Source organism: Pygocentrus nattereri, chromosome 2 (genome assembly GCF_015220715.1).
Source record: "Pygocentrus nattereri isolate fPygNat1 chromosome 2, fPygNat1.pri, whole genome shotgun sequence".
NCBI classification, from domain to species: domain Eukaryota; kingdom Metazoa; phylum Chordata; class Actinopteri; order Characiformes; family Serrasalmidae; genus Pygocentrus; species Pygocentrus nattereri.
In genome coordinates this window covers 50649676-50677601 of record NC_051212.1, presented here as the reverse complement: position 1 = coordinate 50677601, position 27926 = coordinate 50649676, and the positions used below count along the sequence as shown (strand labels likewise).

The following is a 27926-nucleotide window of genomic DNA, read 5'->3' as shown; positions in this document are numbered from 1 at the left end:
AAATTGGGTTGTAATCTCTAACTAAAAATATGTGAGCACCTTGAAATACACAGATGCAGTAAGCTCCTGTAATTAAACGTAACTCTGGCTTCTCCTACCTCTGTAAATCAGGTCTGGAGGCTGGTGTTGTCCTTCTGCACGCTTTCCTGTGGTGGTCTCCATGGTCCTGGTTTTGCATTTCTCTGAATGGTTCTCATCTGTCCCAGCCCTCTCCATCTTGGACCCTCCTCGAGAGCATACGGTCTCCCAACTGTCTGCCCTCCAGAGATCACCCAGAGTATCTGTAGGATCGGCCTCCTTCTGGAAGCATCTGTGGAAAGTGCTCTCCAAACTGTCCGACCTTTGCAGCTCCTTGCGCACCGCCGCACATTCAACCCTGAGCCTGCGTTTCCTCTGGAGCTCCTCCTCCTGGGTGTGTGGCACGTTCTTTGGTGAACAAGGTACGAGAGAACAAGCTCCCTCTCCGTTTAAAAGGAGGGTCTCAGGTCGGGCCACTCTCCAGAAGCCTTTGGGAGGAGCCCAGTGCCTTGGAGAGGAGGTTGGCTTTGGAGACAAGGAGGTATCAGCTCCACCTGTGGCAATATTTTCTAGGCTGGAACCTTCTCCAAGTCCACGGGGGAGACCTGCTATGCCAAATGTGGTGCTTTCTTTATCCCCTTTGTCACAGACTTCTGTCAAGTGAGGCTCAGATCCATCTTCGTCACTACCACTTGAGGTCTTCCTCAGGTCTGATGATGGGGTTTGGCTTGGAGACAACTTGTCCTCATCTATGTTCTGCACACAGTGTTCTGAAGAACCTTCAAACAAGTACTCATGCTTATCTTTTTCCTTACATCTCCTCTGGGATATTTGCTTGAATTTGGTCTGCAAGGCTGACACGGCTGAGCCGGAGAGAAGAGGAGAAGAACTGGGGGAACCAGAAGAAGGAGAAGGACTTTTGGATTCAGACTGGAGAGCGGATAACAGCTCTTGAGTATCAGCAGTCCTCTCCACACTGATGTGTAATGCTGTGGAGTCTGGAGCTCCTGGTGTCTCACCTTCCATTAGCATCAGTGATAAAGGATGCTATGAAAGGAAAAAGCCCAGGAAAAAAATAACAACAATAAATAATGAGGTCGGCTTCAGATGATCCTCTCCATTCAAGGGATTCCTGTGAAGTGAACTTTGCTAGAACTGTATCACACACTCTGGGCTGAAATCAGAGTTTGTATGCTAAAGGTGGTTTCTTAGTGTTAACATAGATGTAGAAAAAAATGGACCCCTAACAACTGCACTAGAGCTGACAGACCACCAAAACTGTTCCCATCAGATAAACAGTTCTTTAAGTTTTCATCTTTGAGAAATAGGAGAGGTCCAGTCTAGTTTTAGATCTGAAAAACATCAGCTGTGTGTAAATTTCATGAATAATTAACCAAAAGAAATGGCCCAAAATGACTTGGAAAGATGTCTGGTTCCATTGACTTACATTAAAAGTAAAGTAGATTTTGTCCTTTTCCTGTATGTATATATATATATATATATATATATTGTAGACAGACACACAGACACACAAACCAACCAACCGCAGTCATGTCAACAAAGGCAAACATGGTGATAGATCCCTATATCTATACACACAACCTCATTTTTACATTAGAGACAAAAATCAGAAAAGTACTTTACCTCCGTTCATCCACCGAATTCTCATGTGCGTCTGCCACAGTTCGCGCATCGCTCCACTTAAACTTTATGGCTTAAAGCACACGTTTCATCCCGCCTCCCCCTGCACGGATAAGGTCCCAGCGTGAGGGGTGGAATGTGTCAAAAGAATGGGAGAACGGTCATCTGAATGCTGCTGTGTGATTGGATGTTATGTGGAGCTGTGTTTGTTATGCATAGTGAACTGTTGCACAATCAGTAATACATAATAAACAGAAAAGAGGCTGCATTACAGAAGCAGGTTTAGATAGAGCAGTTTTGAAGACAGCAAAGTACAAAAGAGCTGAGAAAATGGCAGCATTCCTGTATGCAGTGGTTGAATTGTAAAGACATTTTGGGGGGGGAAGGGTGGGTTTGGGCTTCTCAATCCACTGCTGACTGTATGCCAGCTACTGGTCCAGCCTCAGCCCACCCGGATTACTGTCCTGCATACATGGTGTAGTTTTTAATCTCCTCAAACAGATTTTAAAAGCACCCGGCCTTTTATTCTGGAAAGTAAACTAAAACAATCATCACAAACAATTAATGACTAGGCCTAATACATAATTACTTGATTGAAAATGTTGTTGTTGATATGGTGCTAGAGCTGTTAAACTGGCTGTATTTATGATATTGATGTTGTAGTTACTTATTAATTTACTAAAACAACTCATTTGCAAAGGGTGACAAAAGAAAAAAAAGGGAAAAAATAAGTAAATTGACCTGTGAGTGGAAAATGTCCCTTTTTGTCTAAAAGTTGAAAAGTCCCTTTTTGTCTACACTCTGCTAAACCACCAGTGGGCCATCTGGAAAACACTGAGCAGAAAGCCAGTGGGCCACCAGGATTACTATGACTGAAGGAACTCCAGGTCTGGAATTATTACTTAGCAGACTTGTAAAAACTATGGACATGACAGATTCATGCTAGATTCAAATCCCAGACCTCATTGGTAATAATTCAAATTTCTGCACTGGAGCCTTTGCCAGCCGTCATCGGGCGGAAGGCAGGATACACCCTGAACAGGTCTCCAGTCCATCGCAGGGCAGACAGACAGACAGACAGACAGACAGACAGCCAGACAGACAGACACATTCACCCACACCTAGGGGCAATTTAGCATGTCCAATTGGCCTGACTGCATGTCTTTGGACTGTGGGGGGAAACCTGTGGGGGGTTTTCCTCCAGGTGAAACTAATCCAGCTCAAATAGGGCTTAAGACAGCCAATCAGCCACTAATCATGTTTATTTCTAAGGCAACTCATTATGAGCTATTTTATCATGACAGGCCTAATCATTTGAGAAATAAAGCTTCCTCACTTCAGTCCTCCCAAATTGAAATTCTGGGCAATTGTTCAGCCCACATAGCAGCATTCATCCGGTTACATAGCAAAAGGTGAATGAATTTTGACACGTTCCACTCTGCACGTCCATGACAGAGGCATGTATTATCCCTTTAAAAGCATTCTCACTGCTGGGCAGTAGGGGCAGTGTGAGTGACTAAGTGACTCTCCAGCAGATGCAGTTATCATATGAAAGCACTTCCCATTCCAGGCTGTCTTGTTTGCAAATATTTCCCTCCACTCTGGCTCGCCAATAGAAACCTCTGCAGCTGTATCTCCATCTAACCTACAGGGCGCTCGCTCAATATTCATGATTGGTCTGTTAATCCCTGCAGAAATCAGACGGATTAGACGAAAATGGAAAATAAATGCGTACTTTAATTCCTCTGATGCCAACTGTAGCATTGATTGCATAAGATGGTGTAATACACATGAATGCATCCCAAAGCTATGGTATATACAAATGCTGTGGCATTGCTTTGGGTTAAAATATGAGTAAAAATGCCTACTGACAAAAGATAACAAAAGCATGTAATGTGTCTGTATTGTTTATTCACTGTCCAGCTAATATATTTAAATGAGTGTATATATATATATATATATATATACACATACATATATATATATATATATATATATATATATATATATACATATCACATACACATACATATATACACACACATATATAATGCGTGAGTATATGAATTATATATAAATATATAAATATGTGTGTATGTGTGTGTATATATATATATATATATATATATATATATATATATATATAGATATAGGTATATACCAGATATTTTTCTATACCAGACATTTTTCAAGTCATTTTGGGCTGTTTCTTTTGATCCATTCTTCATTAAATTTACACACAATGTAAATGGCAAGAAGCATTTTCGAATTATGGCAAAAACTGAAAGACCACAAATGGAGATGCAAGGTTTTCTTCTGAAAGCAGCGAAATACAGGTAACATATGGAACTAGACCTCAGTAATAAAGGGACACTCTCCCCACTTACAGGTGCTGCAGTGGTCTCTAGTGCAAGATTTCCCCCCTGTAAAGATGTGGAAAGCCCCCATTTGATGATGTCTCTTGAAGGTGGGAGGGACTTTTGAAAAACGACAATTGCTTTGGGGTAGATTTTTTTTTTTCTAGTGGCTGCAGAAAAAAAAAACAGACAAGTATCTGATTAAAACTGTATAACTGTAATAACTGTCTGCAAATAAATAAATATCTTCAGATCATTATTACAATAACAGATTCACTTGAAGGGGACTTTTAAGAAAAAAATGAATGACTGCATAATTAAATCGTTGAGATGTAAACAAACATTCTGAGTTCTTTGACATGAATTAATTGTACAGAAAATCACAGACAGTTGTGGTGACGGGACCAAGGGGTCACAATATCTATAACACAAATATTTACTATTTAATTACTTAATTAAGTGATTTCAGAGCCACTTGGTTCTCCCTGATGGAAACTGTTTACCTTCAGTGTTTTGTGCTTCTGATCATTTTAATAGACGTCAGCGTCACTAATTAATGACGTTCTATTAAAAGACTGGTTTACCAAGAGAGACGCTGGAGGACTTTCACCTGAAATGAGTTCATGAAGCCAGTCTGGTTATAAAAGTTATATAATTAATCTTTTAGTACTTTTACTTTTGATACTTAAGTACATTTGAAGGTAAATACTTTAGTACTTTTACTCAAGTGGATGTCTAAAGGGAGGAACTTCTACTTTTACTGGAGTGATATTTTACCTTGGGTTTAACTCAGGTACATGGTTTGTGTTCTTCGTCCACCACTAATATTTTATAATTAAGACTTAACATATCATGATCAACCTAGCATCTCATAATTATGATGTAATATCTCATAACAATGCCTAATGATGTCACAATTACCTTCTCATAATTATGACTGTTTATTTTTCAGCGGCTTTCCTTCACTTTATTATGACTAATTACCTTATAATAAGATTCACTTTCTGAATTGTGACTCAGTATCTCATAAGTATAACTTCAAATTCATAATTATGACTGAAAATAAAAGACTATGTCATATGGTATCTCATAATAATAACTTACTATGTCATAATTATAACTTAGCATATCATTATTACGACTTACAATCTCATCATTATGATTTACCACATCGTGATAAAGACAATGCCCTGTGGTATTCCACAATAATGACTTACATTCTCATAATTATGAGATATATTATGCGATATCAAGTCATAATAACGATCGTTATGTCATAATTATGGAAAACTTTCTCATTATTATAACTTACTATGTCATCATTATATGACAGTATTATGACTTACAATCTCATGACGTCATGATAAAGACTATGTCATGTAGCATTTCACAATAATTACCTACTTTCTCATAATTGTGAGACATATTATGAGGTATCAAGATCATAATAACGATCGTTAAGTCATAACTACGGAAAACTTTGTCAACTTACTAAATGCCTACCTGCCTATCCAGTGGCGGAAACGAGCTTCCATAAAATAGAGAGAGAGGGAGTGAGCGAGCGACATAGACTTAGAGTGTGAGTGAGCGAGCGAGATAGACAGAGAGCGAGGGAGGGAGGGAGAGAGAGAGAGAGAGAGAGCGAAACTCCCGAAGAACTTCGGCAACCTGCTACACGGTCGATGATGATGGCGACCGACGAAACAAGGCGACGTTTTCTAAAGAAAAGATGAAGATGTCCATAGCCGTTCAAGGATAAGTACGTGTGGGTGTTTTAGAGCGGCTCTCCGGCTGCTGAGATGTACTTTGCATCCAATATGTCTGTATGTCTCTGTCTGTCTGGGTGTGGACCGGCTGCTAACTTGCTATGGCGATAAATCAGCTGGGTGAATGTGCTCGCGGCGCTGTGCAGATAAACCCAGCCGCCTGGGTCGGCGTGTATTTTGCTCGACCGACTTTAATGCAAGTCAGCATCTGAGCGATAGCTCGGAACAACTTATTCCCACAAATATTCGGGTTTAGTAGGCTAGCTGCACACTCCAGCGCTAGCTGCTCGTGTTTTTAGCTTTGCTAGCGGGCTAAGCTAACGCTAACCAACACAGCCTTTCGCTTGTTTAACGTTAGCTGAAGGGAAATGCAGTTTTCGGGATTTTCGCTTGTTTCGCAGCGACCATGTACTTCAGTTTAGGCATTTTGGTCTTGAAATAAGCCGAGTCGAGGCTAGTTGTGTTTATTTCTGCGTTACATAATCGCGCTTCATGTTAAATGCTGTTGGCTTCCTATTCGTCCGCTTCTTGTTCGAATTTTCCCGTTCCACCTTAAACAGTGCAGCAGGCGCCAGCAGCCCGAGGCGCCAGAACGGAACTGCTGCACTGTTTAAGGTGGAACGGGAAAATTCGAAAGAAGCTGACTTCAGCTTCGTGCAGAGCTTTACGCAAGTTTGTGCTCTTTTTATGGACAACAGTGGTCCGCGTTCCCAATATAAGTTAGCAGATTACATTTTCACGAGGAGTTTATTTTTTTTGCAGTTATTCTAATGGAAAACCGACCTAGCTATTTTGCTAAGCGAACAATGTTAGTTAGCCTTAGCTCGCTAGCCGGCTTACGTGCTAACGCTGGCGTTGTCTCGCAGAATTAGACCGAACATTTTTATGTTTAATTGACGTTGGCCGTCAAAGATGGGCACCTAGAAAGCGCAGTGTTACTCAGACAAGATGTTTCAAACCGTGTAACTTGACGGTGGCTTTCTAGAATTAGCATTGACAGACGAGTTAGCTGGCTAGCTGCCTCCACTAGCTTTCTGCCATAGTAAGTTATTAACCTAGCCTGCTAAGTAGCTAACTAGTTAGCTGCGCTGCGTAGCCTGTCGTTAGATAATACAGCTTTGTCCAAAAACAACAGAAATGGCTAAGGTTTTAGAGGCGTTTTGCCACTTTTAAGTGTTAATACGAGCAGTAATGTCGGATTTTCTTCGTTTACAGCCGTTTTCTGTTCATGTGGTTCTGCAGCTGGCTTGCTCTCTTGTTTAGGTAGCAACAACTGCCTGCCAGTCGTTCCTTTGTCCCCATTTTGGTTAACCAAACCAATGCCTTGGTCTCGGTTGTTAAGGCAGTACCGTGTGCCCTGTAGAACCTGTAGTTCAGATTTGAACAGATATTATGTTCTGTGGTTTACATAAATTATGCTGATGGTTGTCATTATCTGCTCCATTTAACTGCCTCCTTGTTCTCTTGTTCCAGGTTTCAGGTTTCACACTATGTGATGAGCACCCGGGACGTGTGAAATTTAAGAACTCCTGTGTTCAGAAGATTTTTTTGATTCCAGTGGAATCTTCCAGTTTTCCTTTTTTTTTGTTTGTTTGTTTAATGAAACGCCCAACAGTGGCACACACCCTCACACTTTTAAGGAACCCCTGCTCGTTTTACATGTAGACCACCTCAGCGACGATGCCTGTACAAGCTCCACAATGGACAGAGTTCTTGCTGTGTCCTATATGCACCCAGACGTTCGAGGAGACGGTGCGCCGGCCCATCAGTCTGGGGTGCGGCCATACCGTCTGCAAGATGTGCCTGAACAAGCTGCACCGAAAGGCCTGTCCCTTCGACCAGACGGCCATCAACACCGACATCGAGCAGCTTCCTGTCAACTCGGCCCTGCTGCAGCTGGTCGGGGGTCAGGTGAGTCTGAAACTCGTACGGCTGATTTTCCTAGATTTTCCTAATATTAAAATCATCTCAGTGGCTCTACTGTTATGTGGCTTGATAATCATCAGGTTGAGTTGGGGAAAAGAAATCAGCTAAACATTTTTTTAAATGGAGTAAAACGCTAGAAAATCTCAGCTAGGCCTGTGCTGGTGTTAGTTAACTGGGTTACCATGAAAAGAGTCCCCAGTGACTGTTTAAAACTCATTTTGTTCTGCTTTAAAGAACATCATTCATTGATTTAGTGTCATGTCTTCACTTTCATGCAGTTAAGCAAAGCAGCTGCACCACAGCATTGGACGATCCTTTCTTACCAAATTTATTGCAGTATTATGGCCCACTTTAAACAGGCAGACCACAACACTGAACTGCACTATTACATTCTCTCATATGACCAACATTACGCTCCAGCTCACACACCATCACTGTTTAACAAAGTTATCAAGAAAAGTCCATCTGCTGATTCTGGACCTTATAACCAGTTATGTTCCTAGAAGTATCAGCAAATGTACATGCAAAGATAATAACAGCAACAGTTTTTAAGGTTTTAATTTTCTGACAGACTTTGCACACTCTGACCTGTGTGGGTTGTTGGATTATTGAGATGGGCCCCAAATCACTTGGAAAAATATCTGGTTCCATTGACTTGCATTAAGATAAAGTATGTTTTTTTTTTTTTTTTTTTTTTTCCCCTTCTCCTGTAAAGTTACCATTTTGGAGATGCAAGGTTTTCTTCCGACAACAGCGATATGCAGAAAGAACTTTTTAAATGCTTATTAGCTCGCTCACTGGAGCTCAGTCAGGTGTTGAAAAGAAGAAGAAGAAGTTTTTTTTGTTTTGTTTTTTTTGTGGGGTGGGGCAGCTGATGAAAATCTGCCCTAATTCTGTTTGGTTTGAGGAATCGCTTGACATTAGCGTCTTCCAGTATAGTCCCACTCAACTCAAATACAACTGTGGAAACACAAAAGGGCAAAAATCTCTCATTTGGAATGACCAGAGTTGCTTTTATTTGCCAGTCAGTAGCCTCCTCAAATTGCCGCACCAATTCACCAGATAGGTTTGCCCTGCTCACCTGATTAAACTGGTTCGATGATTGCCCAGCCCTGAGTAAGTTCAGTCACCCATGTTGGAACAGGATAAAAAAACAAAACTGCTGCAGCATTCCAGAACTAGATTGTGATTCCTTTGTCACGGAGGAAGAAGACTTTTAAGTATAATCTTCAGGCTATCTGTATGTCTGTAAAGTGTCCCTTGATTCTTATCATTAAACAGGTTATTTGCAGTGAATTTACAATTGTTTTTCCTACTGATCCATGCACTGTTCAAGATCGGGTGTCCGCTGATACAGAATTTGGTCCGATATTTTGTAATCACCAATTTTTCAAAGTTTCTGCCTAAACAAAGCCATTCAGAGTGGTTTGATGTGAAACGGTTCACTGTAGAGAAATGTACTGACTCAGCTTTCTTTCAGTGGTGGTGAATTTCAGAGGCATAAAACTCTTTGGACGTCTGGTTCCTGTCACCACCACCACTAGGAACAGTTCTGTCTTAGTAAGGTTCTTACGAACTAAGCAGTTCTTACGAACTGAATAATTATATTTTCATCTTAATGTTTAAATTATGCTGAAATTTTGAGAAGTTACTGAAATTATAGTAAAACCATTCCAGTGCAGGTGATGTATATACGGTTCTAGAGCTGCAAGATGAATCGGTTTATATCGAAATCACAAATTCAAGAGCTGTAGTTTGAATTTCAGACTATATTTTCAACAATGTTGTCTTAATGTTGTCTCAGTGTTTTAAATGGGGAGATTTAATCTGATAACATGGTGCTTGTGAACTGCCTGGAGATGAATTGCACCAAAAGCAACTACATTAACTTGCAGAACAGACATGCTGGTCTTTATTGTCAAAAAGAAACAGATCTGGACCTCAATGCATACAGAATAACTCATTTATTTCATTTAAAATGTAGGTGTAATATTGATCAGATCGTTTTCCCCAAATCATTCAGCCATACTAGACTGCCCGTTACCTTCAAATGCTACAGTTAAATCACATGAATATTATAATGTGAATTAAGTGATGCATTCAGAAGTAATGATTGTTTTATATGTCTTAAATACATAACCTATGTATTTTCAGTTGTGTTAATGCGCGAAATATTCATTCTTTTCAACTTTGAGTGCCGTTACTTGGTGTGTAGTAACTGCGCAGTCAGATTTTGTGCAATGTTTAATAATATTTTAACAAAAGGCGACTATCTTAATTGCAGTCGTAACAGTGGAATTGCATGTGACTGTTGGGACATTTTCTATTCCACTTTAAAATAATTCCTCAGTGCAGATGTTTTGATCACTTGTTAACTTCTGAAAACCAGCCTTAGTGCTGCTGGTTGTTAATAATGTCCAGTTATGTATTTATGACACTGTTGTAAGTAGAGTAGAAGGGTTTAAAATGGCCCAAACAAAGGCTTGGTTAGGCTAAATATAGCCAATACCAGTCCATTTAAAGTACTCTTTAGTCAAGTCCAGTGCTCATCTTTCATATATCATTATTTGCTACACTACACTGTTGACTTACCGGATCTCTCTGTGCGCATTCCTTTCTCAGGTGCCCAAACTGCAGCCTGTGGCACTGATTACTAGTCCAGAGGACACCAAGCATTACGATGAGGCCCGACAGTGTGTGGAAGAACTGGCCCTTTACCTCAAACCCCTGAGCAGTGCGAGAGGTAACTGCTGTGCCCTGAACACTTTTACTGACACACACTTAAAGCCATATTCACATGTTTATGCCTGGCCCAAATCTTAACTGCTGCTGAAAATGTAAAATACCCCACACGTCATGTTTTTGTCCAAAGCGCACAGATAGTCTGAGAAAATGAGCGTCTGAGACGAGCCTGATATCAAAACACCTTTTGCCATTGTCAGGAGGTGCAAGTTGGGGCAAATTTCAAAATAAGTCAGATTGCTCTATAGTGTGGGCTGGCCATTAGTTTTTTTTTTTTTATTATTTTTTATGTGCTTGCTATAATTAATGCCACTGGCTGACTGGCTAGTGTTTTGAACTGTGGAATGCCAGTGCTATTGTATGACTGAATGATGCAGTACAATATATTACATCAGATTCTTTCATTCTTTTTCCCCCACATATCTAGGCGTGGGGCTGAGTAATGCAGCTCAGAGCATGCTCAGTCGGCCCATGCAGAGGAAGCTGGTGACTCTGGTGCACTGTCAGCTGGTAGAAGAGGAAGGTCGGGTACGGGCAATGCGGGCGGCCCGCTCCCTGGGCGAGCGCACTGTCACCGAGCTCATACTGCAGCACCAGAACCCCCAGCAGCTCTCCTCCAACCTTTGGGCTGCTGTTAGGGCCAGAGGCTGCCAGTTCCTAGGTCCTGGTAAGATCTTCAAAGGAAACACTCAGGCTTAAAATGAATAAAATGTGTACTTCAAGTAGAGAATGGCAAGCGAATAAAATGAGATGCTTTGGCTGCAGCTAACCTTAATACAAAACATTGTTATTTGTCCGCCTTCCACACCTTCAGCTGAGAGATAGTGCTCAGCTAGTTCAGATACCATACCTGATACCATGTTTCAGATTGAAATACATCACAAAACGGAAGCAAAAATGCTCTATAATTACTGATTCATGTTAACTTTAAACCTCTAGGATCCATCACTGTGCCAGAATGATGAAAAGCCTTATCATATTTTTTGTATTAATACTGGTGTTGTTTAGGATTGTTTATTACAATGTTTACAATGTCAAAAAATGTTTGTGAAAAGCATAACTTGTGATCTAGAAAATCAGTCTGTGCTTGACCTAACTGGGTTATATTTCGTGTGTGTGTGTGTGTGTGTGTGTGTGTATTATATATAATATATATACATATGTATACATATAAAATATATAAAGTATTTGCACGGGTGACTTACTGTTTTCCTTATTCTTTACTCTTACTGGTTTGCCTCTTGTCTCTCTGCAGCCATGCAGGAGGAGGCCCTGAAGCTGGTGCTGCTTGCTCTGGAGGACGGTTCTGCTCTGTCCAGGAAGGTTCTGGTGCTTTTTGTGGTGCAGCGTCTGGAGCCCAGATTCCCCCAGGCCTCCAAAACCAGTATTGGGCATGTGGTTCAGCTCCTTTATCGTGCCTCTTGCTTTAAGGTCAGCTCGTTTCCATCTTTTAAAGGGGGTCTGTATTGCAATACCTGTAGGGTGCATTTTTGTGTCTCTCTTGATCAGCTTTGTCATTAGACTTGCACCTCATACGAATTTAAGAATGCAGTCTTCATTGCATCCACCTCATTGCTAAATTTCATGTTCTTATTGTTTTTTGCCCTTTTTGTGCAGGTGACCAAGCGAGATGAGGACTCCTCACTGATGCAGCTGAAAGAAGAGTTCCGCACATATGAGGCTTTACGGAGGGAGCACGACTCGCAGATTGTCCAGATTGCCATGGAAGGAGGCCTACGCATTGCCCCTGACCAGTGGTCTTCCCTTCTCTATGGAGACCAGTCCCACAAGTCCCACATGCAGTCCATCATAGACAAGGTCTGTCTTAGTAACGTTGGCCTGCATATGATTTGTTATCAGCATATGATTGTATGGCTTTAAAATTACTGTTATTTGGGATAAAAAAAATTTTTTTAATTTAAATAATTGTCTATGAAAATACTGTTCATATGTTTGTAATCACTTGCCATGTTAATGAATGTTCAGTAACAGCTCAAACAACTTGGAAATTATTTTTTTAAATATTGTGAAGTGTCCAATGAAAGGATTTTTTTTTTTAAAGATATCTTTCAGTGTTTTCTGAAGATAAATGCTATTTAATACAATGCATGTCAGATCTTTCTCATAGTAATCTTTTGTTTAGTCTATCTTGACATTTGACCACAAATGTGAGACATTCTGGTTATTAGTCTTACTTTTTCATTCTTGATGTATAGTAACCTACTGTATAGAATTTGTTCACCTTGGGCAGATCCTTAGCTTCCTACTAATTGTGAAACCATGAAGTTGTACAGAACTAACAGTAATTTTATTGGTTTGTGTGCAGTTAAATTAGTTTTATTATTGTAAATTTTCATTCTAAACTTTAGAACAGTGATTCCAAACTTTTGAACTATAGTTTATGAAGATATCTATTTTTTTTTTCTTTTTTTTTTTTTTTTGTACCACTTCTGAGCATGAAGTATAATTTCTCTTGTTTTGTTTGGCTTTTAGTTGCAGACGCCTGCATCGTTTGCACAGAGTGTACAAGAACTGACTATAGCTCTGCAGAGAACAGGTGATCCTGCCAACCTGAACCGGCTTAGACCTCACCTAGAGCTGCTGGCCAACATCGACCCCAGTCCAGGTATGTTATTTACGTTCAGGAGACTTTCAGAGGACTTTCAGCTTTGAAAATGTCTCTCCTCTGGCCCCTTGTGTTTTTAAAAATATCACATCAGAATAGAATGAAAATCCAGACAGAGATTTCCATCATGTTTAATATTCACATAGCAAATGAACTGATCCATGCAAAGTGTTGATAATGGACAAAAAGCTGCACAACTTTTAAAACGCACCAAACGGAGGGCAGCACTCATGTCGGAGGTGCATACATTGAACAGTATGGCACACATCAAGTTTTGCCTACTAAAAACACTTAAAAACTAAAACAAATCTCGCTGTTATAATATGACCCAAACAAAGCTAAACTGGACCGAACCTGTGTGAGCACAAAAGGATGAACAAGAAGTGTAGTAAAATAAGCGCATACCGGGGATAAATATGGGGTTAAGAAACAGACATCACAGTGAGAGATGGAAAAAGATGGCCAAAAGTAAGAGAACACCTGATTGTCACACCTATATGGACTTATTAGTATTCATTAATATGGCGTTGCCCCCTCTTTGCAGGTAGAACAGCCTCCACTCCATTGTCAAGATTTTGGAGTGTGTCTGTAGGAATTTGTCCATTCAGTTAAAAGGTTAGAAGAGCATTTGTGATGTTGGATGAGGACATAAGAATCATCTCAAATGTCTTTGTATGCTGTTGCATTAACATTATTCATCACTGATACTAAAGGGCCTAAAAATGGCCCCAGACTATCATCCACCCTCCACCAAACTTTATAGTGTGCACTATGCGTTCGGTAGATAATGTTCTCCCAGCATCTGCCAAACCCAGATTCCTCCAACTGACTGCCAGATAGTGAACCTCCATTGCTCCAGGTTCTGGTGGCATCATGCTTTACGGCCGCCCTAGCCGACGCTTGCATTTGCACATGTTGTTCTTAGGCTTGTATGCAGCTGCTCGGCCTTGGAAACCCCCCAGCTCCGTGAGATTGCATGGTCTACTGCAGTTAACTGAGGCAGATCGAGCAGGGCAGAAATCTCACAAACTGACTTGTGGCAGAGGTAACATCCTACACTAGAGCCACGTGTGAAGTCACTGAGCTCTTCGGTACAGTTGCATGGCTGTGTGCTTGATTTAATAGTCCTGTTGGCAGTTGGAGTGGCTGAAACATCCGAGCTTAATAATTAGAAGTGGTGTCCACATACTTTGGGCTAAATATTGTATTTTAATACAAACTGGCAGCTGATTTGAAATTGTAAAGAAATGAACTGCCTGTATGTCTGCCTTCTGCTGCACATGTGATGTTCAAACATGGTTGTTCCCTTTTTTCTCTTTTGGCTGTTGCCTAAATCGGTTGTTCAGTTACGTTATTGACCATCTTAACATGTTTTAAGGTATCGGAAGGCCAACGTTTGACTTGTTTCCCCTTTTCACTACCTTATCATTTGATAGAGCTCCCAGCCAGAAGGCTCCAATTTAGGAACTGCACATTATACATGTTTTGTTGTGATTCCCCGTGTAAAGCATTCCTGTATTATTGTGCCATGTTTTTTCATATTTGAGGTACCATTATAAAAATATAAATGGGTTAAAACAAAGACATCAGAAAATAAAGAAACTTGCTGTTCCTTCCCTATAATGCACCGTTTAATATATAACAAACAATCTCCCTGCCCTATCTTCTGTCTGCAGATGCCCCCCCTCCCACTTGGGAGCAACTGGAGAAGGGGCTGGTGGCGGTAAAGACGGTGGTGCATGGCCTGGTGGACTTCATCCAGAACCACAGCAAGAAGGGTGCCGACCAGCAGCAGCCTCCTCAGCACAGCAAGTACAAGACCTACATGTGCCGTGATATGAAACAAAAAGGGGGCTGCCCCCGAGGGGCCAGTTGTACCTTTGCCCACTCACAGGAAGAACTGGAGAAGTTAGTATTATACTGTCTTCTTTGAACTGGTATGCAAATATCCATACGCTGAATTAGTCACATGCTGTGTAAATAGATACTTAACGCTTGAATCCCTGCAGGGCTTCCAGATTGCTTTGTTGGCCTACGCTCAAGTGCACTCATTACAATGTGACACATTACTACATAATTGTTACCTTATTACTGAAAGCAAAGATCGAATAGTAACTGGATAATAAGCCTGGAATAACAAAATGGATAAAAAAGGAACTGTTCAAAATTAATATTTCAAAGATGTCACTGTGTAATGACTATTGCTGACATATGAAGTAAACATAATTGACTTCTTTTTAACATTAAAATTCTGAGTGAAATTAATGCCCAACAGTATGAATCAAATACCAACATCTGCTTGATGTCACTGAATAATGCTTGAAGCTTTCTTTTGCTATTGGCAGTAGTTTATTTTGAGGCTGGGATGTCCATTTAAACCTTAGCTTTGTTTTTGCTAGAGCTTTCCTGGTGTCTGTGATGTCAAACACAATTTACTCCGGTAGACTTATTGTCATTTCACAAAATGTAACTGGACTTGAATGACCAGTACCAGATTTACATGAAAGAGACCACTGGGGAGTTGAAAGTTCTCTCTCTTTTTCCGCAGATACCGTAAAATGAATAAGCGCCTGGCTCCGAGGCTGCCGTGTGGTCCTGGTTTGCTGCCTGATGAAGGGGTCTCTCTAGAGGGCGTCACCCGTAAGCCCTCCCCGCTCACTAATGGCATCGTGGCTGCCTGCCCTGGGACCCCAGTGCCACCACTTTTGAGCCGTGGACCAGAGCCGTCCCCATACGAGCTCTTGCGTAAGCCCAAGGTGGACGCAGGCAGCCTGAGCGCACCTGGCTCTCCCCCCGACACGTGCGTCTGCCCTGTTCTTTCACCTTTTCATCACAAATCTAGATCTGGGTCTTATTCTTCCACCATTCATAAGCTTGAAGTCATGTGAAAGTGGAATTTGTATTTTATTTTTTTAAATGTCTGGGAAAACGTTAATTTAGAGTGGTTTGATATGACTTTGTTTCCTTTGTATACCTTTTCACCATGAATGGATATAAAGGTAAATAATTTTGGGTAACATTTATTCCAAAACTATCATAAAGCAATGCCTCGGGCACCACTCACCTTATTTGTTACCGTTTTATGTAATAACTGTCTGTGAGTGAATTTTTGAAGGCATTAAATGCTTCGCATGACTGGTTCCTGGCCTCACCGGTGTGAACAGTTTTGACTTTTGCAATTATCTATTTTCTTAGCTCTCTACTGGTTATTTAAAACATGGCAAGTTACACAGAAATAGCAGCTAAATATAGAAAATGATTAGCATTAACATCTTTACACTGTTCAAAGCACTGATTCAAAAAGATTGAACACTGATTCCAGTATTTGTGTCATAGTACATGTTACTGTTTTAGCTTTGTTTCACAGGCTCGTTTTTAAGGACTGTTTCTTCATTCATGTAATTTATGAGCAAGTTGAATTTGGGCCGTCCCTTTGCTCACTGACTCACGTTTCACTTTCACTCTCTTTTCCACAGTTTGGATAAAGCTGGCCTGCCCCTGCCATCCCACACCGTAGCCCACGGCAGGGGTGAGCACTTGCCTATGCCCAAGCAAATGCCCGGCATGCCCCGTGGGGCACCACCCATGTACCCCCAGCAACAGGCTGAGCTTTTCTACTCTGAGGCTAGAGCACCCTCAGGATCTCAGTATGATGCACAATACTCTGCGGGTGAGCAGACACAATCATGTCAACAAAAACAGCTGCTGATGTTTCTAGTCTCTAGAGACTTGTTTGACATTGTTTGCTAACACGGCTGTCAGATGGGGTCAGAAATTAAATTGAAATTGGTCAAATATTTAAATATATATTCAAATTTAAAATGGATTCTACATTATCTACATAATTAGCATACTTTATTGTGAGTATAAACCATTGATTCTCGTCCTGGGAGTTGAGACTCCTGATAGTTGTGAGAAAAGGTACATAGGCCTAACCCACTGTCATTATGAGCTAAACAGTGTGGCTGTGCTGAAAGCTCCAGTTCTAGAGAGTAAGTAAAAGTGTGCTGCGGCATCTGTGTGGCGGTTTAGCCACATAGTTTCAAATATTTATATTTATATAGTTTCAGTCCTACAAATATAACGTGCCTATTAGCTTACTGTGCTGCAAACTTCCACAGTGTTGGCTTGTTTTTTTTTTTTTTTGTTTTTTTTTAAAAAAGGGACTTCAGATATTTTGTTTACCTCATTTGAGAACGTATTGCTGTTTGTTACTCAGCTTATCAAGTAAACGTATCTCTTCACTGAATGTGACTGAATTGCTAAAGAGCTGTCAAATGTTTGTGAATATGCCCATACAATTAAAAATGGGGGAAAAAAATAGATATCAAATGATCAACAAAAAAAAGTACATCATCTAAAGCTTTGGTGTGCAGCATAGCACATGGGTTTCTGTAGGGTGGAATTTGTTCACTTTTATCCTGTCTAATGCAAAGAAACCAGAATAAGCTGGAGGTCAAATTACCATTCAGTCTTGTAATTGAGCTTTATGGAAAATAAAAGTACTGTTGAATATTGATATATATTTTCAGCCATATCACCTAGCCTTACAAATACATTACAGTATTTACTATGTATGTCCAAACAACAACATTTCTGTCTTCTGTCCTCCAGGTTACCCCTACCAGCACACCCAATACGTCCCACCCCGTTATATCCGTAATCCTCCTCCCCCAGGGGAGTCTGCTATGGCCCCGTATCAGGACCCTTACCCTGGATACGGCCCAGAGCGGCAGTATCCGGGCCCCCACTCAGGCCCCCCTTTCTCAGCCGTCAACCCCCATCCCTATCCTCCGCCCTCTCACTATGACAGCCGTCGCCATGGCCCCTACGCTGGACCCCCACCTCCTCCGCCATCCTTTGCACCTCCTAGAGATGAGCTCGTTCGAATGAGCCCTGTACCCCTGGACGTCCCTCCTGCTGCACTGCCTCCCCCCACGTCCGGGGTGGCTGGTTCCCTCTATCACCCTGAGTCTTCATCACGGGAGAGGTATCCACCTGAGGGCTACTACCCACCCGTGCCACATCCTGGTCAGATGAGGTCCCATGTCAGGGTGAGTTAGAGGGATTTCTTTTACTTCGGTATCTTTGAGGTTATTTTTTTATGTTGGTGAAGTTCACATTTACTCGTGTGTGTGTGTGTGTGTGTGTGTGTGTGTGTATATGTATGTATGTATGTATGTATGTATATGTGTGTGTGTGTGTGTGTATGTATGTATGTATATATATATATATATATATATATATATATATATATATATATATATATATATATATATATATATATATATATATATATATATATATATATGTATATACACACACAAATTTTGTTTCCTTCTGACTTGATATGATACGAGTCAGAAGGAAACAAAATTCACTTACATCCTTTGAATACTCCTTTAATTATTGTTGGTTATGAAATGCATATTTTAGATTCTGTGCATTTCACATTGAGCTTTTTATGAGGACTCCCTGTCTTATTGCTTTCTGTCCTCCACCCACTTTAGATGAATGTTGTTAAGCCGGTACGGAGTTCTGTACTAGTGCTGTGTTGTTTCTTTGCAAGCTGACGTCCTGTTTGTGGCTGTGCTCCATCTAGGATCCGTACAGCCGCTCCCAGCCCAGCCTGGACTATCTGCACCGCAGGCGTAAAGAGTTGCTAAACCAGCTGGAGGAGAGGAAAGTTATCTCTCCTCCGCCCTTTGCTGCCTCTCCCACTCTTCCCTCTCATGCCTTCCCAAGTGACTACCCGCAAGAGGTTTGTATTTTCAGTCACTAAGGTTATATACACAGGAATATGCATATTGTTTGTTATCGATAACTTAATACTTAACACTTTAAGATACTTAATTTAAGTTTTAGCATGTCAACGAGAGTCTAATGAACTGAGAGAAAATTGGCAAAGGATTAAAAAGACCCATGGAGCTACAATAGGGTCGTTTCCAGCGTCCATGATGCACCATTGTTTCTAGCCACTATGAGGTTTGGCTGGGCGATTTAACCTTATCTCTTGTCTTATAGTACATAGAAGATGGCTCTAAAGCTTTTGGAACCAGGGAACCGGACTATGCCGGACAGTACTCCCCATGGTCGTGTGACACTATAGGGTCATACATCGGCTCCAAAGACCCAAAACCGAAAGATGCCATGTCAGCTGGTGCTGTGGAAATGATGGTAGAAGACTTTTACTTTCAGAACCTTTCTTAGCATTTTTTTGTTGGCACAAAACCAAACAACAAAAAAAACGTTTCTTTGCTTCTGACAGAATATGGAAGGAAAGAGTCTGCGCGAACCACCTCTGGATGCCCAGCGCCGTTCTGCAGAAGCCAAAGACGACGACCCCATCATCCCATTCGGCCCTCTGCCCACAGTATCCCCTTTCGGGGCCATCTCCCGCACCTCCAAAACAGGCTACCAGACCACCGGCCCAGTGCAGGCCATGGCTTCTTCTCAGGCTGCTGGCTCCAAACACATGACTATGGCAGGTAAGTTGGAACAAGAACATGGACTTCTACAGGTCCTAGTTGTTCATGGGGTGTCAAAATTGATCTCAAGGTCAGCTGTGCTGATTTTGGAATGTAAATTATAATCTTCTTTATAATTTTAATTAAAATATATACTTATTTAGTCAAATATTTCAAGCAGAAGAAAGCTGTCTGTTTTCCTCCATTCCCATTTTCATAATACACTGAATAATTTGCTAACTAAAATAATTAAATGTGGGTGTTGTGTGGTCGGGTATTTGTACTTCTAGTTGTTAAACATTCCGGTTTCTTTTAACTGAGTACAGGGATGCACTGATCATTAGATTCTATGGCTGATTCTGATTTCTGTACAGCCAATTTGGCCAAAGGATTATTTTTATTCTGAAGCTCACGCTGTGTGGGGTGAATGAATTCATGAAGCCATACTAGCACTGTTACGACCCGGTCTACAGACCATGAGAGTGGGCTCTCTCCCCAGACCTGCTGCCAGACCAGACACCGGACACCATTTAAACCAGAAAATGACAGGTTTATTTTCTTCAAAAGCTCAAACAAGTTGAGGCGATGGCTTCAGGAACGAGCAATTGCCAAAATAATAAACACAACTAACGGTTTCAAATCTAACTGAACTGGAAACAAGACATACAGGCTACTCGAACTCCCTTCCTTAAAACAGGAGGGAAAAAAAGGTAACCAAAACAAAAAGGCACCTGTCCTCTACTTTTCCCAAGCTCTCAAAGCGTAATCAAACAGTCATGAAGCAGACAAAGCAGACAGAAGTGAAGAGTGCCGGGCTAGTCTGGACAGGTGTTTTTGCAGGTCTGGTCAAAGGAGGAAAGGGCCCTGAACGTCTCCCAATAGGGTGGCTCAGCGACCATGTGCCCCCGAGTGGCCAATTATGCACCTGCACAAAACAACAGTGCAAAAAGCACACAAAATGGCCACAAACGGACACAAAGAAGGGCAATTACGACTGGGTGTCATAAAAGCACATATTCAGTATTTTCACTTGGCCAGTGTCACAATATAAACAACATTATTTGCTCTTTATTGGGCGAATTATTCGGTCAAATAAAGTGCTACATTGCAAGTAAGAGGTGACTGGCAGTTAGCACAACATGTCACACTATTATTCTACAGCATTTTGGTATAGGTGTAGCAGCAGCACTCGTATACAGTGAAAATACGTTTACCTGCCATACCTTAATTACATCATACATTTGCAGCACAGATCTGCCAATATAAAAAGTGCCAGAATGCCAATTCTGTGTTTTGAGCAAAAACCTCTCCATTCCGGTCTAGTGCATCTCTACTCTGAAGAGTCTTTATACACCAGTCAGGCATAACTTTATGAACACCTCCAGCAGCACTGCTGTGTCTGGTTCACTCATACCAGCACAACACACACCAACACACCACCACGTCAGTGTTACTGCAGTGCTGATAATGATCCACCACCCAAATACTACCTGCTCTATGAGGGTCCATGGGGGTCCTGAGTACTGAAGAACAGGGTAAAAGGGGGCTAACAAAGTATCAGAGAAACAGATGGACTACAGTCTGTAACTGTAGAACTACAAAGTGCAGCTATACAGTAAGTGGAGCTGATCAAATGGACAAGGAAGTGGTCATAATATCATGCCTGATTGGTGTGTGTACTACAATATTTTTCTGCTAACCTGATGCCAGATACTCAAATCTAGTTGCCAAGACAGTAATTAGCAGTAAAGTATTTTCATGTTTTTTTTTTTTTTTTTTTCCTGCTAATGCTGTTTTGGATCTTTTTGATTTGTGAATACTGTCAAATTATAAAACCAAACAGACTTGCTCAGACATTATGGCGCATTGTATTGGCCCACATAATCCAAACACAGTTCTCCACAGTTTGGGTTGTTTGCTGCAATACATCACCAAGGAGAAAGCTGTTAAAAACCTGTACATTTCTTTGATCTGTAAAAATCTTTAAAATTTAACATCTCTGTTGCTCCTCAGCTGAGTACTCCTATGGGAATCCAGGAGGCTGGAGCAGTGTTTCCTACCCACAGCACCAGAGTATGGCCTCCCCGGGACACTTCAGTGAACGGTATGACCGTGATATAACTTTGACCAGTGTTGAAATAACCTTGGTCATGGTGTTCAAGTTCATAAACCAAGTGCAGCTGCTTGAGTCTTGAATATTTTTTCATAACCGTTTTCTCATTGTTTTTGTTCTTTGTTCTAAAGTTTGCCTGTTTCTGCTCCCGATAGAGAGCAGCTGAAGATCGAGCTCCAGCAGGTCAACCAACAGATCAGTCAGCAGACGCAGATCCGTGGCATGGAGGTGCATATGTGCCCTTAAATACACGATTGAACAGCACAGCGCATTTAAATTGTGCTTCAGAATCAGTTTTCTGACATCTCACTGCTGAATGTGTGTTTACAGGCTGCCAGTAACTCCATGCTTCTGCAGAGAGAGGCCAGCGCTCTGGCTGCCCAGCCTCCTACTACTAAATGGGCTACGGGAGGCGCAGTATCCAGCGAGCAGCTCAGTCTAGAGCTCCACCATGTAGAGCGGGAGATTGGAAAGAGGACCCGTGAAATCGCCATGGTGAGTGGGACGGGGTCAGTCATGGGGCTGGACATGCTGAATTACCCCTAGGTGTGAGTGACTGTGTGTCTGTCTGTCTGCCCTGCGATGGACTGGCGACCTGTCCAGGGTGTATCCTGCCTTCCGCCCGAAGAGTGCTGGGATGGGCTCCAGCATCCCCCCACGACCCTGACGGAGAAGCGGCTTAGAAAATGGATGGATGGATGGATATTTTCCCACAAGCAGCTGTAGCTCAATTCCAGCTTGTCTCCATTAATTGTGACAGAAAACCCCCCTTTTTTCCCTTCTTTCTGTATTTCACTCACTCCAAGAAGAGGTCCTAATAACATGGTCCTATTAACGAGTTGCCATGATTTCAAACCAGCAGGAACTGAGCAATGTGTTTGCAGTAACTTTCAACACTGGACATTAAGGGTTTTTTTCCCTTCAAATTACGTAATTTTTTGTTTAATATGAGATTTAATGATAATTATTATAATGGGGGGGGAAAGGTAGAAAGTATATATGAAGGACATCACTGCTGTTGGAATGAAAGTAAGACTTTCTGGCACCAAGTAGCATTGTGTTCTGTGTGCCTTGTGTTATGAACGTGACAGCAAATAGCTGTGGAAAATAACTGCATTCAACTCAAACAATTGTTATCAGGCAAATGTCTAATAATTGTAACAGGCCTAGTTGTAAGTATTGATCACAGCTTGATGGTGCTGAGATCTTGTGACTTGGTAGATGAATTATGCCAGATTCTATGAAAACTTGCTGTACTTTCGGATTGTGTTAAAGTCTGTTTATCATTACAGGAAAACCAGGTGGCACATGAAGTCCAGTTCAAGTTGAAAGCCACTGAAAATGGGCAACCTGACCATAAAGCCCAACTGGAGGAACTCTCCTTAGCACTAGGGTGAGTGTTGCAACAACACTACCCAGCTCTTGTTCAGTTCACACAGTGACGCAGCGGCGGAGCAGAGCACGTTCATTTACAGCGAGAGCTGGTGATTTCTTCCGACTGGAAGTTGTGTGAAGGTGGGCGACAAGACAAAGTTGAGCAAAATTCAACTTTCTGCAATTAGGAGTGAAGCAATATAGTGATTGCCGGTGTCATTGAGCAGGGCACCTTGTGAATTCTAAAATAATTGAAAAGTCAGAAGCGTCCAGTCGGTTCTTAGGGGAGTTTTCATACAGTGTGGGGTATTAATGTGACTCAAAAAGAAGGTTCAGCTCAGTGTTTAGGTCTCAAATATAAACTAACATTATTCTGATGAAGATATGACCGTAGTAGACGATTCACTTACACCCTCGGAATTCTCTTTGAATACTGTTTCAATACGTTTTCAATCATCAAATTCATCCGCTCGGGGAAGGGGTCTGATGCACAACCCAGGTTACACAATGGTCTTCTGTGTGTTGTGTGCAGTCACACGTTTCACCAGAGAGATCTCCAAATCTCACAAATGTGTAGTTATTTGGGAACGTAAGGTTTGAAAACTTTTACTTCCCAGTCCATTTATGGAAACTAAGCTGTCAAAACCAACACCTTTTTATACAGGGCAGCCAATCAAGAGCGAGGAGACATTAACATGTATAAGCCTAAGTGGATAAAGTGGATTGGAGAGTGTTTATGTAAAAATAGATTGACTTTTTTTGGTCGGTAAAACAGCACAAATGTTAAGTGGACCTCAGGGGAAAAAGTGAAATGCAAGTCAAATGGAAAATGTAGGCATTTAAAGGAATAACTCATCTGAAATGAATGTTTGTTGTTCCTAATCAAGTCTTTTTATCTTGTTCCAGGGAGGTCTCGAACGGAGCGAGCAGCATAGTGCCGGCCAGCAGCGTGGGCAGTTCTATGCTGTCTTTGACCAGTAAAACATCATCACTCTCCCTTTGCTCTGGGGACCAAGCAGCAAGTGGTGCAGAGCTTCAGAAGAATGGTGTTGTTCACTCTTGCTCTTAAGAGTGCACAACCCTCCCCCAACCACACACACACACACACACACACACACACACACACACACACACACACACACACACCTGTACTTGAGATTCAGTAATTGTTGTTATTGACCAGCTGTGGAAAGAGTTAGCAATTTGAAGAGATCAGAGATCAGAAACTCTTTAAATTTGTGGATGGAACACCTCGACACACACACACACACACACACACACACCTCTGCATGCTGTTACATGCATGCACAAACACAAACTTCTCTTTGTTTTATCTAGAAAAATGAGCAGTATCTGCCGTGATATGAATTTTCTTTCTTTTTGTTCTGTGAATGAGCTTTTCGTTTTTAAAATGACTTCTCATCGCCTGGAAACCAGGGCATCTGATTACGCTTTTCTTTTCTTTTTTTTTCCACCTCCTCTTTATTCCCTTGGCGTATATATTTAACTACCACCGATAAACCCAAAGCAAGCATGAAAAACAAAGGATAAAACAAACGTGAAGATTGGCGGCATAGGAAAAGAGAACGAAGCCGATTCTGTAGCACCTGGGCTCTTTCTCTTGACGGGCGGCTGCAGTCGGGAGGCGTCGTGGTGTACGTACGGCATGAGGATCCTTGTGCAGTTGGCCTGTGTTAAAACGCTTAACTCCCTTTTCCAAAAACAAATCTGTGCAGCCTTGAATATGATCTTACTGACCGGGCACAAAGTAGCATGGAGAGCCTTTTTATCAATCCATTTTGTATGGACCATTACTACAGGTTTCCCCACAAGGTACAGCGCAAGCGTGGCAGTGCATCGCCATGAGACGAAAGAAGCTTCGAGCTCCAGCTCCGGCGGGAACACGAGGGTTAAAAGATGAGCAATCAATTGTAAGATTTCGTTTAATTTATGGTTTGGCTATAGAACTGTTCTGAATTTGTCAGTGGTAATGTGTGTCTAAAGCGTTCTGTTTTATAGAATGCGTACAAATGTTTAAAAAAAAAAAAAAAAAAAGGAGCACTTTTTCCATGTTTTTTCTATGAGTGCTTTTTTTTTTATTAGATGAGGAAGAACGACCCAGATCCTCGTGTTCCTCAAGGTTGGAGCTCAGTGGTTTAGAATGGGGGGGAAAAAATAATTGTTTTTTTTCTTCCCAGCGCCGCTTCCGTTTCATGCGATTGCAGCCTATTCGGTAATTCTCGTCAATTCTCCCTAACTTCTGTGAAGTTGCTTATTTGGGCTTCCCGGTCACATCTACATATTCGGGTTAGCCGCTGCACAGAAACCCGTAGTAGGAGATGTCGTTTCAACAACAGCAGGCCTCGGACGGTGGGACGGTCAAGAGAAATTTCAGATACACTGGAGAAAACACCCAGACCTGATTACCAGACACAGGTGTTGTTTAGATTAAACAAGATCACCTAATCAGCGTCATCGGAAAGCGATTAGGCTTGTAAAATAGCTCTTTGTATCCTCACTTGATTTATTTTTCGAATCGACTCTCCATGGAGACATTTATTCAGCTTATACCTGTATCACCTCGCTTTGACCTAATGTGTGTTTTTGCACATAATATATTCACTGACTATTTAAACAAAGAAAAACCGAAAAAAAAAATCTAACAAAAGATGCCCCAGAAAACGGAAAGATCAAGAAGCGGACAAGCTCTGAAGTCTTCCTATAGTGATGACATTCTTCACGTGTGAGATTTTGTTCTAGTCTCTTGAGACCGACTATGATATTAAGCTCCAATTTTGGGTGCAGCCTCTTAATGTGTAAAACAATTTTTTTTGTGCTATAGCTGTCGTGTTATAGTTCATTTCTATTACGATGACTTGTCTTGGTCTTTTTTTTGTTTTGTTTTTGTTCTTGCTCGAGAAGAGCATGCAGCCTTTTGAAGCAATCGTCAAGATTGGACTCGAGCTTATGTGGACATGCAGAGATGAACAACCTTAACGAGGTTCGGAGGGTCTAGTGATGTTCTAGTCATACTTGACAAGCACTTTCTCGCCGTAGCTGCGTCGTCATCTTTCGATGCGGAATTCTTGCCGCTCCTTGATTGGAAAAAAAACTGAATTCTTCAAACACAAAAGCTTCTTTCCTGATGGAAATTGCGAACTGCTTTTGACCTGGAGGTCATTTTGCATGATGCAAATTAATCGAGTTGGGCTGAGCTCTTGAAATTACCCTAACTTCCATCGTGACAGTGACCCAGGACGAGGTCTACATCTTGCCCGCCGGCTTTGCTCTTTGCATCAAGGCTTCGCAGTAGATGCCTTTTACATGGCGTTCAACCTCCAACCACTTGGTAAACGCATCTACGACTTTGTAACCGAATCTGCTTCTCTTGCTGCAAATGCTGAGCTTCTCATTTTATGGCCCACTGTAACGGGAGGACGTCTCATGTCCACGGAATTCATTTTGTGTTGAAAGCTGAGACAGCTAAGGAGGTAGAAACCTCAAAAGAACCCTGCTTAGAACATCTGCTGGAATGCGAAAGCTGGCTACTCTTAAGTTCGAAGAGCTGATCTTTTCAACTCCGCTAAGCTTTGTTTTCTACCTACTATGAGAATAAAAATGAAATATATTAACTTGCATGGCTGCTCCTGACTGCACGCAGTATTCCTCACTGCAGTCAGGTCAAGTCTTTCAACCGATTTTGCCAAAATTGAAACCACTGGAGCTCACCCTAAGGCCGCTCCGGTCGCCATTAGCATTGGGTTTTGCTTGGCTTGGCTTGGCTTGGCTGCTGTTCAGGCGACACGACTAGCATGATGAGCGTTAACCTGTTTTGCAATGCTAATTGCAGCTAAAAACGGTTAAAACTATCCAGAGCATGCCACATTGACAGCGTTTAGCAGGGTTTTTTTGTTTTTTTGTGTGCATGTAGCGCCCCTAGGACTGTGCCACGGTCAGCATTTCGACACTGGCACACGGCTAGGATGATCGTTTTATTTTAACCTCTGGAATATATGGGAATGTGCTATATGTATTTAATATTTGTCAGTGAATTGGCACTTGCTTGGGTGCCTAGTTTTTTTTTTTTTTGTTTTGTTTGTTTTTACCCTCCCCTTTGTTTTGTTAATAATCAGTGATCTCACTGAGGTAATAACTTTTGCTTGGATTTTTTTATTTTAATTTTTTTCCAAATGAAATCATGTTGCCCATCCACATATAGCCACTAAAAAGGCCTAAGACTCATTTACATCTTTAAAGCTTTGTGCATGTTATTTTTCTTATTTTTTTTTTCTTCTTTTTTTCTGTTCTCCCCCCAGCAGAGAAGTCACAGTGAAATGTGATTTTCTTTGAGAATGGGTCTGTTCCTAATGGATGATATTCATTTCTCTACCTGGATTGTGTCTGTTTTGAGCGGACCTGTAGCATTCATTTAAATGAAAAGGCAAATTAACTCATTTTTGAACCTTAACACTGTTATGGCTGTGTCGATTTTCTTTTTATTCCTAACTTTTTTGGGAAATGTAATGGCTTTTTTATGATTACTTCCAAGTCGTCTTGTAAAATCTCTTAAATTAAGGTACAGGCTTGATTTCAACAAGGAAAGGTTTTATATATAAATATAGATTATACTCCATTAAGGAATGTTTAGAACCATCTTACTCCAATGTGGATGTAGCCATTATTACGCCATTTTATGACTTTGTAAAACAATTCACTGTGTGAAAATTGGTTTGCATTTTTTGTATAATACAATCTGCTTTTTTGTTCGTTTGAGAGGTGAAACTGGAAGTTGGACGAGGAATTAAAAAGAAAACCCTGTGATATTAAAGAAAAATGTAACGTGTGTACAACAGTGATTCTAAATGAGAGGGACGGATTAAATATTGACACTTAACT

The 27926-nt window shown here is 41.3% G+C and overlaps 2 protein-coding genes across 6 annotated transcripts in view; one reads left to right on the top strand and one right to left on the bottom strand.

Annotated features, from left to right (window-relative positions):
* The window catches only part of si:ch211-13f8.1, a 29062-nt gene extending 23461 nt beyond the window's left edge, over window positions 1-5601 (bottom strand). For 2 of the 3 annotated variants that reach the window (XM_017714649.2, XM_017714651.2), the window contains exons 1-3: window positions 5520-5601; window positions 4047-4186; window positions 99-1065 (exon numbers count right to left, since the gene is read on the bottom strand). In XM_017714649.2, the coding sequence (XP_017570138.1) occupies window positions 99-1050 (952 nt within the window). In that variant the 5' untranslated portion in view covers window positions 1051-1065; window positions 4047-4186; window positions 5520-5601. Of the gene's footprint in view, window positions 1-98; window positions 1066-1662; window positions 1753-4046; window positions 4187-5519 lie in introns of those variants that run through there. The other variant, XM_017714650.2, reaches the window with a different exon arrangement.
* Window positions 5602-5639: 38 nt separating this feature from the next.
* On the top strand, window positions 5640-27924 carry rc3h1b (ring finger and CCCH-type domains 1b). 3 transcript variants are annotated; one of them, XM_017714646.2, is made up of 19 exons: window positions 5640-5775; window positions 7256-7693; window positions 10331-10451; window positions 10878-11117; window positions 11706-11881; window positions 12068-12268; window positions 12944-13076; window positions 14753-14984; window positions 15625-15876; window positions 16553-16746; window positions 17691-18130; window positions 18679-18837; window positions 19101-19253; window positions 19345-19564; window positions 21557-21647; window positions 21788-21884; window positions 21987-22151; window positions 22949-23049; window positions 23937-24099. In XM_017714646.2, exons 2-19 carry the CDS (start codon window positions 7463-7465, stop codon window positions 24097-24099), a joined length of 3369 nt encoding a protein of 1122 aa, XP_017570135.1. In that variant the 5' UTR covers window positions 5640-5775; window positions 7256-7462. The 3 variants fall into 3 exon arrangements, with proteins under 3 accessions (XP_017570135.1, XP_017570136.1, XP_017570137.1); XM_017714647.2 differs by having other exon boundaries at window positions 5673-5781; XM_017714648.2 differs by lacking the exon at window positions 5640-5775 and having other exon boundaries at window positions 7463-7693; window positions 21812-21884; window positions 23937-27924.
* The last annotated feature ends 2 nt before the right edge of the window (window positions 27925-27926 follow it).